General features: G+C 50.6%; 6 protein-coding genes across 6 annotated transcripts; 3 read left to right on the top strand and 3 right to left on the bottom strand.

Annotated features, from left to right (window-relative positions):
• Window positions 1–228: 228 nt before the first annotated feature.
• N7496_012280 (glycoside hydrolase family 78 protein) lies at window positions 229–2,919 on the bottom strand (the record flags this gene model as incomplete). The annotated part of the gene is made up of 1 exon (XM_056705193.1): window positions 229–2,919. One exon carries the CDS (start codon window positions 2,917–2,919, stop codon window positions 229–231), a length of 2,691 nt encoding a protein of 896 aa, XP_056549091.1.
• A 1,727-nt stretch (window positions 2,920–4,646) lies between these two features.
• N7496_012279 (Myo-inositol transporter 1) lies at window positions 4,647–5,195 on the top strand (the record flags this gene model as incomplete). Its single annotated transcript, XM_056705192.1, has 1 exon — window positions 4,647–5,195. The coding sequence occupies one exon, from the start codon at window positions 4,647–4,649 to the stop codon at window positions 5,193–5,195; it is 549 nt and encodes a 182-aa protein (XP_056549090.1).
• Window positions 5,196–8,374: 3,179 nt separating this feature from the next.
• On the bottom strand, window positions 8,375–9,686 carry N7496_012278 (PCI domain-containing protein; the record flags this gene model as incomplete). The annotated part of the gene is made up of 2 exons (XM_056705191.1): window positions 8,375–8,404; window positions 8,457–9,686. The coding sequence occupies 2 exons, from the start codon at window positions 9,684–9,686 to the stop codon at window positions 8,375–8,377; spliced, it is 1,260 nt and encodes a 419-aa protein (XP_056549089.1).
• Window positions 9,687–10,226: 540 nt separating this feature from the next.
• N7496_012277 (uncharacterized protein) lies at window positions 10,227–10,448 on the bottom strand (the record flags this gene model as incomplete). Its single annotated transcript, XM_056705190.1, has 1 exon — window positions 10,227–10,448. The coding sequence occupies one exon, from the start codon at window positions 10,446–10,448 to the stop codon at window positions 10,227–10,229; it is 222 nt and encodes a 73-aa protein (XP_056549088.1).
• Window position 10,449: 1 nt separating this feature from the next.
• On the top strand, window positions 10,450–11,715 carry N7496_012276 (transcription factor IIF subunit TFG2; the record flags this gene model as incomplete). Its single annotated transcript, XM_056705189.1, has 4 exons — window positions 10,450–10,719; window positions 10,783–11,044; window positions 11,098–11,294; window positions 11,350–11,715. The coding sequence occupies 4 exons, from the start codon at window positions 10,450–10,452 to the stop codon at window positions 11,713–11,715; spliced, it is 1,095 nt and encodes a 364-aa protein (XP_056549087.1).
• Window positions 11,716–12,203: 488 nt separating this feature from the next.
• On the top strand, window positions 12,204–13,790 carry N7496_012275 (CCCH zinc finger protein; the record flags this gene model as incomplete). The annotated part of the gene is made up of 2 exons (XM_056705188.1): window positions 12,204–12,249; window positions 12,310–13,790. The coding sequence occupies 2 exons, from the start codon at window positions 12,204–12,206 to the stop codon at window positions 13,788–13,790; spliced, it is 1,527 nt and encodes a 508-aa protein (XP_056549086.1).
• Window positions 13,791–19,019: the final 5,229 nt, after the last annotated feature.

The following is a 19,019-nucleotide window of genomic DNA, read 5'->3' as shown; positions in this document are numbered from 1 at the left end:
ACAAAGCAGATTCCCTTTCTATCTATCTGGTTTGCAGGATCAACGTTCTAGGCCCTCAAGACCATACAGGCCTATTACGGATGCTGTTTTTACGGTATAATCTTAGCTCTATTCTACAGAGTTTGACGGATAAAAGCTTGTTCATCTATCATATTCTCAGTAAAATAGTATCATCCTAAACATTCAAAGCATCATCACTCATTTCATATATCAACCTTCACATCTCCATTACACAAACGTATCCACCAACTCAAACATAGGCGGCCCCAACGCCTTCGGCGGCCAATCAACCTGACTATCGTATCTCGACTCAAAAGTATACCTCCCCGACCCAACCCACCGTCCCTCCCCATCACCCTCCTCACCCGGAACAACAACCCTCGCCCACGAATTCGGCGGAACAACAACCAACATCTCAAACCTTCCCTCCTCAACCTTCCACGAACACTCCAACCGTCCATAAACAGTCTCATAAACGGCCTCGGCCTGAGTAACCGTCCCCCCAGGAACGGGATTCACCAAAACCCGCCTCCACCCGGGATCCAACGGACTCACGCCGGCCACACTCTTATGTAACCAGTTAATTATCGAGCCGAGTGCGTAGTGATTGAAACTAGTCATTTCACCGGGATTCACGCTCCCATCCGGACGCATGCTATCCCACCGTTCCCAAATAGTCGTTGCGCCCATGGTGATCGGGTACATCCATGATGGACAGGTCTTTTCCTGGACCATGCGATACGCTAGTTGAGTGTATCCGGCCTTTGTCAGGGCGTGCGTGATAATCGGTGTCCCCGCGAACCCGGTTGAGACTTGGAATTGGGCGCGGCGGACTAGTCGGGCGAGACGGGCGCCCGCGTTGCTGATTTGTGTTGGCGTGACGAGAAGATCGAAGACTAGGGCGAGACTTAGCGCGGTTTGGGTGTCGCCGACTAGGTAGCCCTCCGGTGAGATGTATTTTGTTTGGAAGCGTTTCTTGAGAGTGAGGTAGTCTGCTTCATAGCGGGTTGCGTCGGCTGTTTCGTTTAGGATGGTCGCGATGGAGGAGAGGGTTTTCGTGACGTGCACGAGGTAGGCGTCTGCGACGAGGGTTCCGTCTGTACGGGCGTTGCCTGGTTGATCGGGTGGTGCGGTTGGATCCAGCCAGTCGCCGAGTTGGAAGAGGGTATCGTCCCAGAGTTGGTCTGGTCCGCGTTGCACGCCGCGGTCAATCCATGCTGTCATGCTGGGGTACTGACGACGCAAGATATCGGTGTCGCCGTAGTTTTGATAGAGAGTCCAGGGTAGTAGGACAGTGACGTCGTCCCAGATCGCTTGGGGGAAGACCGGCCAGAGCTCTTCGGAGATGACATTTGGTATGACAAAGGGCGGGATGGCATTTGGTGCGACAAGTTGTTCCGCTGAAAGATCTTTAAGCCAGTCGCCTAGCATACCCGCTGTGTTGTAGAGGAAACTAGCTGATGGAGCAAATACTTGGATATCGCCCGTCCAGCCTAGGCGCTCGTCTCGCTGGGGACAGTCTGTGGGGATGGAGAGGAAGTTGCCACGCATGCTCCATGTAGCGTTTTGGTGCAGCTTGTTGATCATTGGGTGTGAACAGTTGAACCAGCCTGTACGTTTGAGATCGGTGTGCATGACTTCGGCGTGGAGACTGTCGAGGGTAAGAGGGTCGGTGCTATCCTGGGGACTCCATCCGTCGATTTGAACGTAGCGGAAGCCGTGGAACGTAAAGCGTGGTACCCAGTTTCGAATCTCAGTGCCTGTGGAAATGATCGTGTCGGTACATTTGGCTATACGGAGAGGGCGAATGCCCAGTTCTTGGTCTTCGAGGACTTCGGCGTGGATGAGGGTTACGGTGTGGTTGGCTGGTTTGATGAGTGATGGGATACCGATTCGCCCAACGAGGTTCTGGCCAAAGTCGACGATCGTCTTTCCCGAGGGTGTCGTGATAATCTCGACTGGCTTGACGACCTCGGTTACTCGTACGGGTGGTGCGTTAGGCGAGACGAGCTCCGTTTGAGGGAACTCGGTCTCGCGCACGGCATCCCAGGACTCTTCGGCGAAGGGGCTGCTTTGCCAGCCTTCTTGTTCTTCGCGAGCATCGTATACCTCGCCATCATAGATCTCACTGGTAATCAAGGCTGAATCATGCGACTTCCATGTGGAATCAGTCATGATAGTCTGCTTCTCCGTTCCCGAATCAATTTCCAACTGTGCAAGTAATGCCATCTCATCGCCGTAGAGGAATCTTCGACCACCCAGGAACCCGAGTCTCGTGGCGTACCATCCCTCTGCAAGCTCAACGGCAATGGCATTTGGGCCATTCGCAATGAGCAGCGATGAGACGTCGAAGGTTTCATAGTTCAATCGGTGCTTATAACTCGTCCATCCGGGCGCCATACAATGATCACCCACGGCAACACCATTGATGTAAGTTTGGAACACGCCGAGACTGGTAATATACAGGCGTGCCTGCTTCACCTCGGCAGAAAGGGTGAACGTCTTTCTGAAACGAAGTGGTCGCAGTGGACCCTCTGCTTGCTTGACTGGGCTGGTAATTGCCTTTGCAGTCCAATCTTGCCGGTTCAACAGGCCACACTCGACAGTTGTCCATTCGGACCATTCTGTTGCCTTGGCAGAGCCACCGTGGGCGCGAACGCGAACTCGGGCGGCTTCGCGAGACTGGAGGGGTTGGCTGGGCCAGGGGACAAGGACGGATTCGGATGACTGGACATGATATGATTCTGGAGATTCGGACTCGCGAGAAATTTCGAGGGTGTATGCCGTTTGCTCCCAGTTGGGGATTGTGTCGTTGGTTGCCGCGAACCTCCAGGAAATGCGGGGTTTCGACACTCCAATGGCTAGTCCGGAGGCATGCTGTTCGAAGGATATGGACGCGATAGATGGCTGTGAAGACATGGCGAGTGACTCTAAGGATCTAAGGGGAATTGTAAAACATCTAAATTCTCATGATTGAAAAGAAAGGAAACAATTTTGGAACACAGTCTTGGGGGTCAGGTTCTGTGGACATTCTCGTGGATTCGGGACAATCGATGCCGACGATGGCCCCCCGCACCTCCATTCTACCCCGAATTCCATTCTACTCAAGTCATTAGGGCACTGTGTCAAAAGATAACATGGTCAGGGGGACTTCCGACGGAGATCGGACCGATTTACCGTGAAGTTCCACCTCGTCCTCTCCACATTGCGAAAAACGTGGAGGTGTGGATACAATTCGGGAAGAGGTTGGAATCGGTTAGGGTAGCCGAGTTGCAGGATTCTTCTGCTCGTATGATCTTATCAGTTTTATAGCAAGTGTGCCGGAGATCAGCCGGGCAAGACTAAATTAGTAGTTGTAGCCACCCGATCCTGAATAGTTGCTAAAGAGATATACGATCGACTGAACCTAGCTAATCATCAAGAATTGCAGACCTAGAACTACCAGTTACTATTGTCTAAAGCAACACTCATCCCTATGCCTATCCCAAGCTAAACTCATTATCAACCTGCTCTTTACTCTTGTCATATATACAAAAATCAAGAACAAAACCCAGCAGAGGCCAGTGGTTAGAACTGCCTAAATCGCCAGGGCTCTTGATTCTACCCCTGTGATGCCTCGCCCAAGCGCCACAGTCACCACAGACATCCAGAAGCCAGCCACATTCCGGAAAATGCTTCCGGAAAATGCTTCCGGAAAATGCTTCCGGCAAATGCCTCAAGTAAAGAGGGGTTCTCGTTTCCCATTGAACGGCAGAACTTCGGCTGATTATCCAAAGGGCGCGTATCCCCCTAGTCAACTAGTTTAGCAAGTCAGCACTCTATGTACCTGCAGTCCAGTAAATCGGGCAGGGATTGTTAGTTAGTTAGCTGACTAGTCGGTGACTAAGTGACCCCGGATGTCGACCCCAGATTCTAATCGGCTTACATTTGCGGAGAGCGCGATCGGCATTGACGCTATGCAGAGTAACCTACCCAAACAAAAAAGAGGATATTCAACCTTCAATGCTAGCTCTACCATATATTCATTACTATGGTCCATATTCTTCAGAGTAATTCCATGACTCGTCCCGAAAAGAACACGATCGGGCCGCGCATGACCGAAAAACGGAGAAACGGGGAACTCCCACCGCCACGACCAATCCGGGGGTTTACGCGGCCACCATTGGCTGGTTGTAGCTGGAGTCTCTTAGGTTTTTGCCTTCCTCGCCATTTTCAAACCTTCTAGGCCCTTTTCTTTTGCCCCCGCCGAACTCGGTACGTTTAGCCTTTTGTTGATTAGCTTTTTTCCCGGAGCGCTGGTGACTGGACTGGGATCTTCTTTCTGGGGTCGTGCAACCCTCCGCATTTTCCCTTTACCTTGCTCCATTCCAATCAGAGTTCCCCATCTTTTTGCCCGGGGAGAGACCAGCAAGAAAAAGTATGGGCTGGCGTGGCATAGTCTAACCTAGTGATGGTCCCATTTCTACCTCTGGGGTAATAGATGCCATCTTGAGACACGATCTGGAGAGTGAGTGATACATAAAGACCCCCTGTCTGCTCTGTCGATCACTTGCTTCACTGTGTGTCACTGAATCATCTTGACTCCCTTCCTACTTTCTTCAATACCTCTTTTTATATACACTATACTCCTCCTTGTCAACGGCACAATGGAGAAGCCTAGTGCGGACTTTGTCGAGGATGCCGATAACCAGCAACTGGGTCACATCGCCAACCAGGAAGACCATGAATTGAACAAATGGCAGAGTCTGAAGAAGTACCCCTGGACATTCTTCTGGTGTACCTACGCCGTCTGGTGCATTCTGCTCGTCAGTTTCGAGAATCAGGCTTCCGGTAACGTCACCGGTATCCCGGAGTTCCGCAAGGACTTTGGTCATTACTATGAGGGGAGCTGGGTGCTGGATGCGAAATGGCAGTCTGCTTTCAGTGGTGGTCCCGTCGCATCTGCTGTCATCGGTGCGCTGTGCTCGGGTCAGATTGCCGATGCTATTGGCCGTAAGATGACCATTTTGATTGCTCTTGCTATCAGTGTTGCAGCCATCACCCTGGAGTTTGTCTCGACTACCAATGAGATGTTCTTCGGTGGAAAGTTCCTCAATGGCTTTGCCGTTGGAGCTCTGGCTTCGGTCCCCGTTACCTATGTCGGCGAGGTATGTATCTGCTTCGAATATTGCGTTTTTCATATTACTCACGCCTAGCTTGCTTCTATAGATCACCCCCCTCGCTCTCCGTGGTACCCTCACATGCTTGACTGCCCTCGCCTATGTCATCGGTCCTCTCGTAGTCGCCCTCATCACCAATTCAACCGGAACCTATTCCAACCGCTGGGCCTACCGTGCCGTCTTCTGCGCCCAGTACGGTTTCGCCGCCATCGCCTTGGCCGGTATCGCATTCATGCCCGAGTCCCCCTGGTGGCTCATCTCCAAGGGCCGTGAAGACAAGGCCCGCGTTTCCTTCCGCAAGCTGGGCTACAACGAGAACGAGAGCGCCAAGAAGCTCGCCTTGATCAAGACCACTCTCGACGAGGTCCGCCAGGAAACCGAGGGCGCCACCTATCTGGAATGCTTCCGTCGCTCTAACCTGCGCCGCACTATCATCTCCATCATGCCGCTGAGTATCCAGGCTTTCTCCGGTGTTGTCTTCGCGGCCGGTTACTCCACGTACTACATGCAGCTGGCTGGGTATAGTACCGCGATGAGTTTCCGCCTTCAAATCGTGCAGCAGATTGCCTCGCTGGTCGGTAATGTCATGTCCTACTTTGTCATTGACCGCGTCGGTCGTCGCAATCTCATGTTCTACGGTCTGGCCATTCTTACCGCCATCCTGATGCTGACAGGTGGTCTGGCCGTTGTCGGATCCCAGACTGGTAACCCCAACGCTGCGGGTGCTGTCAAGGGAACCGTTGCTTTGATCCTGATCTACTGCTGGTGGTATAACATGACCATCGGTGCGGCCGGATATACCATCTTGGCTGAGGTGTCTACTTCCAGACTCCGTATCAAGACTATTGCTATCGGTCTGGCCCTGCAGAATGCGCTTTACACTATGTGGTCGTTTGTCTTGCCTTATCTGTTTAACCCGGATGAGGCGAACCTCGGTGCTAAGGTTTCTTTCATCTTTGGTGGTCTTTGTGTTATTTGTCTTGTTTATCTGTGGTTCTTCCAGCCTGAGACTACCGGTCGGACTTATGCTGAGCTGGATGAAATGTTCATGAAGAAGGTGCCTGCGAGGAAGTTCAAGACTTACAATACTGATGCCGAGGCTATGGGTGTTGCTGCCAAGGGTGATAATGAGATGGGAGTTTAGTTGATGGATGGGGATGCCCGTTGAAGTGTCACTCTCTTCAGAGTGGCAAGGAATGAATCTATGTATCTATGTACAAACTAATTTTTATATGCAACCTTAACCTTGCTGGTCTTGATCTGCACCCGCTCAGACGAGACGACTGGGAATATGCTGTTATTGGACGCCCATCGCTATGATTATCCGAATATAAAGCAAGCTACATTCATAACTTTCATTTGTTTTATGTCGACTATACCTTGTTCCTTTGCGCGGGAATATTCCACCACTCTATCCCTTTATTTGTCTCCTTGGCTTACCCCTTCGGGCTCTTAAAAGCAGCTTTGACATTGCCAGTCTTCCTTCTTTCTTTTGCTTCACTACCTAATCCTCTATACTACTTTACACTTATCCCGCTCCCTCCTTAGATCCTCTCCCACCTATATACTAGCCTCTGCGGCGCTACCAACTTATATTCCAGGTCATGGCCCTGAATCATGCTGAGTGGTATCAGCCAAACCACCCGGTCATGTCTTCTGACCTATGGGCAGGGGAGAACATGCAAAATCCATGTCCAAATTCGGGGAATCAACATCCTAACTTTGTTACTCTTCTCTTCTCTTCCCAGACACACTGAACCCTGAGCAGAATCGTGGGCGACGATACAGTCAACGCAATCCACAGAATTCCCACCTTCGAACACTCACTCGTCTCCCTCCACCTCGCCACTGGATGCAATCTTTGGCGAGACATCCCTCTAGTTGTGTAGACGGGAGGTCGTATCTGGACATTCTTGGTAAACCAGTTTATTACCCTGAAAGACGAGGATTCAACCAAATTGCTGGGCGCTCTATGGATATTGCGCAGCCACCGAAGACAACTGAGAGGAAGACGTCAACTGGAACACCTGTCATGGTAGGCATTCGTTCAACGCCAGGAATTTACTGGCTCTTCGCGGGGTAAGAACAAGATCGCCATGTCGCGCTGCGGATTCGAGCAACGAAGAATCCCCGTTATCAGAACTGGCGTATCCGGACCATGACGCAGGATAGCTATTGCCGTTTTTTGCCGGGATATGGGCGACCTGTGCCGGCCGCTGATCGCTGGTGAGCGCGAGGTGGCATGGGTAGTCTAGATCCAGCAGTACACCGTCGGGCAGGTGGCTCTGCTTCGGAACATGTTGGATGCCAACCTCCAGGCATAGGACGCGCGCTTTGCGAGTGGTACAGACCAGGTCGACTGGATTCGAACAACGAAGAATCCCTGTTATCAGAACTGGCGTGTATCCTGCAACTCTCGATCTTAACGGGCTGCGCCTTGATGGCTTGAATCCAGTGGCGATATCCCGGGGTTGTTCTGCACAATGGATTATTCTGCTACTCGATGTGGAGCTCTATATACATTGCTTGGATGCGGCGATGTCGAGCTGGAGTGGGCTTCTTTACCTACGAGCGTCGGATATGACGTCTTGCGCATGGTCTGTGGGTCTTGTGTTTGAGGGAATCAGAAGGCTGAAGAGAGTGGTTTGGGATCTGGATTGACTATGCAAAGAATCTGCAGTCTTCTAGGATATGGGTCATATTACCAGCAGATCCCTACTCAATAACACTGGAAACAGATGAAGTGACCTAGTGAAGACTACGGGACTTTTCGGGCTATGGAACCTTGTGGCAGACGGGAAATAGCTAGGTTGTTTAGCAGCAGGAGTACACTGTCAGGCAGATTGCTTTGCCCAGAGAATATTTTTGGAACTGCACTGCACACATAGACTATTCAACCAGGGTACTGAAGAAGTGAACATGTGCGAGTGGTTCACACTAGAGCATGTTGGGCGTGTGACATGGTCCTCGTAGATCTTCATATTCTTTTCGCTAGAGAGTAGACAAATCCTAGCAACAACTCTACTAGAGACAGGAGAACGAAAGCAAGCTACGGGGTTCTTGTTTAGATTAATTTTGGGGGGCAATGAAACTACCGTTTACAGAAAGAGACGCGCGAGGTGCCCGATGAAGTATCGTCGGGCGGCTACTATTTACGGTCATGAGGGTGTGGAGTTGGCATCAATTCGTAGCATTTCGTCAAAGTATCTGGTCTATCAGTGCACCATCTGGCTAGTAGCAAAATCCTAGGAGAAGGTCAGCATAGGGTTCATGTTTCATAGATCAGGCTCTACTGACCGGGAACTGATCGGCAATGCTGGTAGCAACACGTTCAACATCTTCAGCGAGCTCCTGTACTCCCTGATCCCATTGTCGCAGACTCGCCCCATTTGCACCAGATCCAGCCGCAAGCTCCGAGTCAAAGGAGATAATGCCATCAATCTGGTCGATTCGACCCCGAAGACGACCCTGCTCAACCATACGCGCGGCATACGCCTCTGCCTTTTCTCCAGCGGAGAAGTCACCTGATGACTTGAGTCCCAGAATCTCGCCAAGGGCATCGACATTGATGTTTTCGTAGAGCTTGCTTGCCGCAACGAGGTTGTGTTCGATGACCGCCTTGTCGAGAACGGTGGTGCCGTCGGCAGTAACGGCAAGTTGGTGAGGAGCAAGCTTCTTTGAGAATGCGGCGACTTCGTCGGCATTTAGAAGTCGGTCGAGGAACATCTTCTCCAAGATCGAGAATTCGTCTACTGATGATGCACGGTCATCCTTGTACAGGCGGGAGAGGGAGCGTGAACGCTGGGGACCGGCGGGGGCCAGAACTGCGCAGCGAATGGCGGCTGAAAGTGCGGCGAGTCGGTCACCCTCATCGACTCCAGGGGCCAAGCTGACGTTAAAGTATTCCTGTGCGGCGTCTAGGAATCGCCGACGGGCATCGAGAATTCGGGCCTGCGAGAGCTGGAAATACAGCTTGGAATCGTGGTCTTCGAGCTTGCTGGGCAAGTTCTTAATGCGATTCAAAAATCCTTCTGCGCTGGTGGTATCGTCGTCCTCCAGATAGTATCGCACGATGCGAATCCACAGTCGAGCCTTGGCCGCATCGGAAACCAGTCGCTGGGAGCTGTCAATGTTGATTCCCGACAGCGCCCGCGCCGCAGCACTATATTCTTCCTCTGACTCATATGCTGCGGCGAGAATCTCGCGGATTTGTGAATCTTGTTCCTCTACCGATGTAGCGCGCGTCTGTAGCAGTGTGACAGCGTGTTGTCCGGTCTTGATCTTGACTTCGGGTTCGAAATTTTGCAGGGCAGCGATGAAGGAATCGAGTAGAGGACGAACGGATGCGATGCTGATATCTTCATTCAGGATAGAATCCAGGTAGTAGACAATATCTTGGGCAAGCTCATCGCCGGATGACCTAGAGACGATGTCGTTAAGGAGGTTGTTGTATTGTTCGAGCTTGGTGGGCTGGTGGGAAAGGGATTCGATGGACGCTAGGGCGGCAGCGAATTTTTGAGACGCCATGTCGGTTAGGAGGTGTGTGTCTTTGAAAGGAGAAGGGATGGGCGCTGCCCCGCGAAACTCAGACCTGTGAAGCTCTAGAGTTGGGGAATGCGGTGGGTTGGAGATGGAGAGTGGATGGTGGGCTTATCGATAAGCAAAGGCGGAGAAGACGTTTAGCATTAATGGCATCAACAGGGGCAGGCATCAGCAGAGCTGGTCGCTACTGGACCTGAGGATGCTGCTTCTGATTTGATGTAAAGTATTATTTGCAACTATTTCGTTTTGAAACACCCGCGGGTGAGTAGGTTTGGGTTTCTTTGTTGCAAGTCGAGTTTGACTTCGGTGCAAGATATATATAGTTGTGACTCCAAGTTTCAATTGCGTATCCTCGGTACAAATATCGACATTGGCGCCAGAGATGCTAAGACGATTAATGGCAAGCCTGGATAGTTACTACTGGCTGGCTTACATTTAGCTTCGTCTTAATAGCGATTTTCATTTCGAAAGAAACAAAGACATCTCCAATGAAGTCATCGCAGACAAAGTGATAGAGCGGCTCTTTCACTCACCGCCTGCCCATTCCAGCTGGCCAGTTGATTCCAAATTGGGAGCTCTCTGCCCGCTTTGTGGCGTAACTTCAACTTCACCCTTCTCACTCCCATCTCTCTCGTTCACTCTCTCTTCTCGTCGCATATACCAACTCTGTCTCTGCGTGATCGCCAACCCGATTCTTTTCCTTTTCAAATCCCAATTACGACTGCGCTCGCTTTCTTCAACCGTCATCATGGCCCAGGTCAAGCCAGACCCGGATGCTATGTACATCAAGCCCGACCCCGACAGCAAGGAGACAGTCCTTGCAGACCTGGAGGATGATGATATCTACGAGGATGCAGGAGATCTGGACTTCTCAGCGTCAGCACAGAACGTATGGCTCTCACGACTGCCTCAGCAGCTGTGGGACCATTGGGCGACAATGGATGAGAATGCGGATGATGACGAAGAGATTGAAATCGGAACGATCAGGATAGAAGGTGAACCGGGAGATCTCAAGCGGGTATGTTATCTTCTCGGTCAAATCTCCAAGCCCGCGCATTCTCACACTGTTTGGATACTTTAGGTCAGCTTGCGAATTCACAAACGCGAGGGCAACGAGGACATTCCCAAAGACTACACACTGCAAAAGCAGTCCATGTCCACAAACGCGGCACATATGACCCAAAATACCTTTGTTTTCACGGAAAAGGATATCCCCGGAGCTGAAAACCGGTTGGCATCGTTTGGAGAGAAGCGCTCAGCCTTATACGAAGCTATGAAGCGTGACGCGCGGAGGAGGCAGCAAGGCAAAAAATGGGAGCCCTACGTCCGCAAGACAGTTCCAAGTATGTTGGGCCCATGGTTCTCTGACTGTGGCAGCTTTATTGACATTTCTTAGAACAAACGGCCCTGGTCGGACAAGTCAGCGAGGAGTTTAACCTCTTGCCGGTCGAGAACGAAGAACTACGACGGATTTCCGAAAAAGCAGCTATTCAAGCTATGAAGCCGAAGGAGAAGGTCCAATATGTCGACGATATCAGCCCTGACATTACCAATGCAGCTATTCTCCTGCCCACGAACAAGGGTCACTTTGTGGTAAGTTTTGAAAGTACCCGCTGGTTGCTTCTTTACCTTCTAACAATATTCCCAGCAACAAATCAAACCTACCAAGGCCAAAGCCCAAGAGAACAAGTCTACTCGTATGCCCCAAAACGAGCTTCTGGACCGCATCTTCGAGTGCTTCCGAGAATTCCGCTACTGGCCATTCAAAACTCTCAAGGCCAAGCTACAACAGCCCGAATCCTATCTTAAGGAGACTCTGGAGATGGTTGCCCATCTGGTCAAGGCGGGTGACTTTGCTATGACATGGGAGTTGAAGCCTGAGGCTCAGCATGCTAACTATGCTTCCATGTCCTATGACAATGTCAAGGATGAGAAGCCGCCAGACATGGACGACTATGAAGATGCTTCGGAGGAGGATCCTATGGCTTCGGGCATGATAACGGATCATGACTAAAAGAATCTTTAGTGAAGCTATCCACAATTTGTAATAGATTTAGAATCTATCGAGAATAATACATGTGACGTGAATGCACATTTGTGTTAATGCAATATGCTATAATCAAAGTGGTGGCACTGTGCCTTGGAGAGAGGTTGCCTGTTTCATTGTAGATTTTGACGAGTAAATGAGAGATCGAGGATGCCGACAGGATATAGCTCAGTCGAAGCTCAGTAGACATAGCTATTGGGTTGTACTTTCTCGCCGTGTTTGTTTCTATATAAAGTCACGTGACGTACTGGGTAGGGAAGGCCCCGCACGTGATGAAATACGCCACTGGCGGCTATGGGCGCGAGTCGTCATTCAAAGCTCCCAATTTCTCAGCAGCTCACTCATTCCCCCCAGCTTTTCTCTCATAAACCCCAGTCACGTAGACTGAACTTGAACTTCCCATCTCCCTCCTACACCGCTACTAACCACCCAGTCCCTTACTTCAACGGCTCACCATGACAGAAAATGATGATCTGTTGGCCAAGATTGGCCAGCTCGCTGGTAAGCTCCCCTCGCCCTCAGTTTTGTCTCAGAGGTATCACTGACAGAGCACTGTCGCAGGTCAAATCAACAGGCACAAAACCCAGTCTTCCCAGCCTTATCAGCCTTCCTCCCACCAGTCGCAATATGTTTCTCGTCACGCACCCTCTCATCCAGGATGGGCACCTTACTCTCGAGGCAGAGGACGAGGTCGTCATGCGGCGCCTCATCGGAATCGTACTTTGGTTCTGAATAACGGAACCCCTGTATCTGCCCACAGTAATACCTCTTCTCCTGGCCCATCCAGTGACAACGACGGCGAGGCGCGTCAACCGACAACCTCCAATGGCTGGGTTGCAAAGCGCGATCGTCACATGCAGCTGATCAACTCCGCCGTCTACGACAAGGAGAAACAAGCTCGCGCCAAGGCTATGGAAGAAACCCGCAAGTTCAAGGAACAACGACGCGCTGAGCGCGAGCAGACCAAAGTTCTTCGGTACGCGCAGGCTGCCGGAACCGGCGCGACTGTTTCGACAATCGCGCAACCAGCGGCTGCTCACCAGATCCTTGTGAATGATATCCCCTTCAAGATTACACACGGTGGCAGCAAGCTGGTTCGGATATCAAGTACGAGATCCTTGAATCCTCTGTGTGTCCCTGGAACTGGCTTACCTGTCTTAGATGATCCAAACACAGCCAACACCACACCAAAGCGAGTCAACGTGGCTGGTGTGACATTCGTCCGAAGCAAAAATGGCAACCTCCACCGTCTTGGGGCCGTAGCCTCGAAAAAGTGTGTTATCGACTCGTTGGACCCTCGAGCCTATGCTAACCGCCACCTAAGACATCCGACTACCGTTAAGAAACGCAACGAGCTCTGCAAGAGATTCACCACGACCGGTATTTTATTTTCCAACGGACCTCGCCCTGCTCCGCTACCCCCTCCACTCCTTGTGGATACTAACTTATACTCACCCTTTTTAGGTACATGCTACAAGGGGCCAGCGTGCCCATTCGTCCACGACCCCAACAAAGTAGCCATCTGCAAGGATTTCCTTCAGACAGGCCAATGCAGTGCCGGTATGAGCTGTGACCTTTCCCACGAGCCCTCACCCCATCGCTCTCCCACTTGTATGCATTTCCTTAGAGGCCGGTGCTCCAACCCGGATTGTCGCTACTCCCATGTGCGAGTGACACCAGGCGCCCCCGTTTGCCGCGCCTTCGCAACCCTAGGATACTGCGAGAACGGTGCTTCCTGTGAAGAGCGCCATGTGCACGAGTGCCCGGATTACGCCAACACTGGCTCCTGCCCTAAGAAGCGCTGCCAACTGCCCCATGTCGACCGTGCTGGCCAAATCCGCAAGGCTGCTGCCGCCGCGGCAAGAGCCGAGGCATCGGCTGACAATGAGGATGAGTCTGACCAGTCTAGTGAGGAAGAGGATTACGATGCGATCGACTCGGATGATGTTGACTCGGACGAGTTTGACGACGTGTCTCCAGAGCTCCTTGAAGGAGTGGATAGTGGTGAGATGGCACAGCAACATGATTTTATCAAATTCTGAGCAGCAAGATCCCACGATCACGGATCGGACATAGTTTTCTGGCGATTTGTAGTTGCCTGGATAGCGTTGTTTTGTCCCCTTTTTCTCCATCATTCCCTTGGACGGTTTCTATCAAATACCTATGATACCCTGGAAGAACAAGAGAAATTGAGCAACAGAAAGAAAGAAATGGAAAGAATAGAGAGAAAGAATGGAATATTATTAGTACATAACATCCTTCCCAGTAGTTCATGATGAGCTGCTCGTCAGTTACGTTACATCGTAGTGCTGTTAGCGAAGACTCCCCCAGAATGGTGATGGACGTATCGCCGCCCCGAACCCGGCGGGAGTCCTGTTTAAGCTTGATACATCCATACCGACGGGTACTCTCCGTGAAAGCCTAAGTAGTGAAAAGAACCGCGTCTACGAATGGGACGATGAATAAAGTGTCTTGGAAAGAGTCGCTCTCGCCATGAATCGAAGCCCCGACCTCTCGCTCCCTATATACTTCATGATGATGCTTCATGTACAGCCCGCGGCTTCACGTCGATACCGCACCCAATAGCAGCACATAATATAATCGCTAGACTACCTTTTAAATAATTTTAAAACAGATTATTATATTCTATCAGATTTAGTGACAAATTTAATATAGAGAAAGTATAACAAAAAGGCTGTAAAATGGAGAATATCGTAAGATAAGTTGGATATCAAAAAACCTCACCCGCCGGGGGCCGCACCTGCTCCACAGAAGCTTCCTCGCAGTTACGACCGCCGAACCCACCGAAGTGGCTACAGCAGCCAGGGAGTTAACCCACTAGGCTACCGGGCAGGATCAGTTGCTGACTTCAACTGGAAGTAAATGATAACACCTCATACGATTCCTACCTTGTTTGGGGGGAAAGCTAACACTAAAACCCGCCTTTTTATATTCTAGTAAATACATAGCACGCCCTCCTTTCTCTTCCCTACCAACTCTACACATAAATCCCCTATCAATAACCTTACCAAGAAAGACTGTTACGGAGACTTTGGTCTCCTCGTATATGGCTTTGATTCAGAAGATTGTCTTGCGTAGGAGCTAATATAGTGATGATCAGAAGGATAACAAGGGGATGGTCAGTACGCTCAATAAAGCTTATAAATTCTAGATATAGACTCAAAATTTTAGTTGAATAGAAAATTCTCGTCGACAGCGGTCCAAGTATATCACATTTTGGGAAGGATGACACGAGTAAGTATTCCGCTTCTAATACTATCGCAGTGCCCTGTTTTCTATAGACTCTCTTACCCTGACAAAGTTCAACGAACACAGACATAGTTTCTCTGATTTCTACATACGCTGCAAGACATGCAGATCGTCGATCATACCCTTGGCATCGTGATCATTTCCTTTATTTAGGTCTAAAATGAAAGTTCAAGACAAATGTCAACCCCCACGAACACGGCCGTCACCCCGTCCCGTCTACATAATCCAACCATCCCGACACGGACTCAATACCCGGGTAAAGTCCCCGATCACAACACCCCCAAAATTCAGTCTTACTACCAAATGACTTACGATGTGATTAAACTGCAGCGGTCCCGTCCGGCTGACCGAGAAGTCTGCGACGGGCTAGACGGGATAAATTAGGTAACTTTTTTTGCTTGGTCGTAGTCGTAGTCTACTACTCCGGTAGTTCCTCCGGTAAATCTGGTCATTTTGCTCTTGTGACTGGATGACGTCCCGTTCGCATGTCCTGCGCAGCTCGTTCCGGTCAGATGTTTTGTTCTTGGATGATCATGATACTTAGTATGAGCATGAGTATGAGTATGCGTATGATTTTGATCAGGATCAGGATCAGGATCGTGCTATTTACTTTTCCTTCTGCCTAAGCGAAGTGTATGCGTGCGCAGCGCTACATATGCGTATGCGTATGTATGTTTATGCTCGTTCTCGGCCGTAGGTGCGGGATGTGGGTGGATTTGGATTTGGATTTGGATTTAAGTTTTGTGTATGCATTTGTAGGATTGATTCGCGTGAAGAGGATGCAAAGGGGGAAGGAGATAGATTTGACCGAGACGAGACACCCGCGGTATTGTTGATGTGAAGCTTATGTCTTGTGTTTCTGATGCAGGATGTAAAGGCGATCATCGGGTAAAAGGATTTGCTTGGAGATGTATGTGTATGTGTTGGGAATAGTTCCGATGCCTTTTGCGTTTGCCTTGTTTTGCTTTTGCCGTGCCTAGATACTCTGGTCCCGCCTGGGCGGTTCCGGTCAGCTTGGGAGGTCTTGGGAGTATGGGATATCCGGGATGGTCCGAGTTTGAGGATGTCTGGATGTTGGAATTTGATATTGTTTGGAGTACTGATATTGGATACTTAGATCTGTTTGAGGAGGATTCGGTTATGCGACGTGTCCATAGACTGGCTGTTATGATGGGCTACCGAGGGCAAGAGGGTCTTCTGGGATTCTTTTCAAGCGCATTAGCCTTCGAGTTAAAGTAGATGCAGCAGATAGTTGAGTTACCTTTGTAGATTCTCATTGTCACGATGTGAGTCCACATCTGAGACCAAGATGTGAACAGAGAGTATAGACCCGGAGGCATCAAGACAAAGATTGAGTATAGAAAAGAACAATAGGAAGAAAACAAGTTTCAAAGAATAAACAACTATGTGGAACAATACCGCTCTACCTTTCAATCTCCTCTATAGAATTCCCTATAGACAAACAATTAAGGAAAACATCCAAGACCCCCAAACCAACCCTCGAAATGAGTCACACAATCACAAATCTAGAACGACATCAATTATCAACCACTCCCTCTCCAGAACAATAGCGGTCTACAATCAAACAACCCATCACCATCATCAACCTCCTCCCATAGGCCCCATCATCGCCCATCCTCATCAAACATAACCCCCCAAAGTGGAAACACTCATCTCGAATAGGAACTCCATCCGCTAACCACCCAGCCAAACAAGTGGTCTATCTGTATCCCCTTCTAAACAAACCCTCCAGGCCTAAGTCTAAGTCTAAGTCCAAGCCTAAGCCCAAGCCTACCTAACCCACTCATAATCTGCCTGGCCTGCAGTACTCGCGTAAGCAGCTTAAGCATTTCCCGGGACCCCCCTCGTGTGCCCGACTCTGACGTCCCGAGTCCCCCGAAGCAACGACTGGATCAGATTCAGATCACGTTAGGCAGGGACGGGGATCCCCGTAAAGGGGAACGGGCTAAAGTGAGGCTGTGGGACGAACGTTTCAGAGCGTTGGGCCTCCACTGTTTGTGGACGGGATCGGGGGTCCCCTTGTACTTGAATTTTGGGTGTATGAGTGTTACTATTGGTAGGGAGGAGCTGTGAGGGAGTACAGTAAGACGTACAGACTACAGTACTGTAGGTGACGGGAGGAGTTAAGTGGGTTGTTTAGAGGTGGGGGTGTTGGTGGGGGAGTTGTTTAGAATTGCAGTGTACTGTACTGAACATATGTGAGTCATTCTGGAATAGGATATCGTGAAGATAGACATCTTCTACTGTTGGAAACCATATCGTTGTCTATCTAGATTGTAGTCAAGTGCTCTCCAAACCGTATAGACTATAGACAGAACTCTGTGATATTGCAAACAACCATGTCCATCAGCCCAAACTACAACCAGAAAAAAGGAAAATCCGAGATCCCAAGATCCAGGCCCATCACGAACTGGCCAGTCACCTACCAACTCTCCCCATCAGCCGACATCACTGACAGCCCCGTTCATGCCAGAGGGAGTCAAGACGAGGGTCTAATCCAACCACTTACCCATACGAACGGGACTACCAGTAGCCCCCTCCCATCTGATTAACGCCCAAGACCAAAGTACGTTTCCTCGAGAGGAATATCACACTCTCGACGGTACCACCCAGTCTCCCTATCATATGTACAATACTGTAGGTACAAGGTTCGACGCGCATGACATTCTCTTCACCCCCCAACGTACGGTACTGTAGAACACGAAGCATGAAGCACAAGGCACACAAAACCTCCCATCTAGACCGACGACTGGCTACGGGGGAAAAAAACCACAATCAGCCAGGCCAGCCAATTTTCCTCTGTCCATACAGTCCTCTCAGTCAGGGTCAGCAACCCCCGACCGATCTCGGTCTGGATCTCAATTGGATAATCCGGGCGCTTTCACCGCCATCTGGGATGCTGGGATGGGCCCTGGGCGATTCGCGGTGATTTGCGACTTTCCCAGAAACGGGTGACGGGTGACCTCGGGTCCGTCAGCGGGGCCCGGACCTATGAGCGTGTAGAGATGGGGAAGGTTGTGAGTTTCCCGTTGGTGGTGTGGTTGTGATGGTGGGGTGGGTGAGTGGTCAGTGGTGCTGGGTCTATGTATAGAGTGCGAACGGACGTTGGATTTGATTTGGGAGAGTAGTACGTAGTACGTACTGGAGGATGGATGGGATGTACAGTGTCTGAGCGTGTTGGAATGGGACGGGTAGTATTGTGCGCTTGGGGCGGTGGTTTTGTTTGGGGGGGTTTAGGGGGGATAGAATTTGTCTTACTGGTAGTCTGGGTTGGTTTCATTATGGATTTTGGAATGGGGTTTGTTTGGTGTGAATCTTCTGGATGGTTATTACTAGTCCTAGGGAAGGGGTTCTTCGGTCAGTCCGAGATAGACTAGAAGACTAGATGGAACTGTGACCTTCGATGGCATCATCGTTTCATCTAGGAATTTTCTAGCGGTCCTTGGCTGTTAGTAGACTAGGGAGTAGAGAAGAGGAGGCTCGTCACCAGAGCCATCGACTTGGGGAGGGGGAAATAGGCGAGTCTAGGGGGCTTGCGGTCTTGCGGTCTTGCGGTCTTGGGTCTTGGGGGCCATGAGGGCGGCCTTGAGGAAGTATCTCCGGGGGCTGAGCCTGGACCTGGAACCTGAACCTTGACCTGACCTTGGCTGCAGTAAACTGGGAGTCCTGATCAGGGCGTCATCCGGAGGGGACGAGTGATCAATGCAGAACATCCGTGCATCGCAGGCTGCTCTTCTCGCGGGGGGCGAAATCATTCTTCTGCAAGGCGGAAGGTTGGAACCTCAACCATGGGAAGGAGAGTGGATCATCAGCGGGCCGGACCCGTTTGACTCCATCGGACCAGTACAGACTTTAGAGAAGAGAGTAGAGAGTACAGTACAGAGTACAGAGGACTGTAGTACAGGACAGAACGACAGGAAGCACGGACTCCAGTCTCAGCGGGCCGTTCAGGAAATCGATCGATAGGCTCTCGTTTATCG

This window comes from Penicillium cataractarum, assembly GCF_028827025.1.
Source record: "Penicillium cataractarum strain IBT 29864 chromosome Unknown utg000010l, whole genome shotgun sequence".
NCBI classification, from domain to species: domain Eukaryota; kingdom Fungi; phylum Ascomycota; class Eurotiomycetes; order Eurotiales; family Aspergillaceae; genus Penicillium; species Penicillium cataractarum.
The sequence above is the reverse complement of the archived record's forward strand: the minus strand, read 5'-3'. Positions and strand labels throughout refer to the sequence as shown.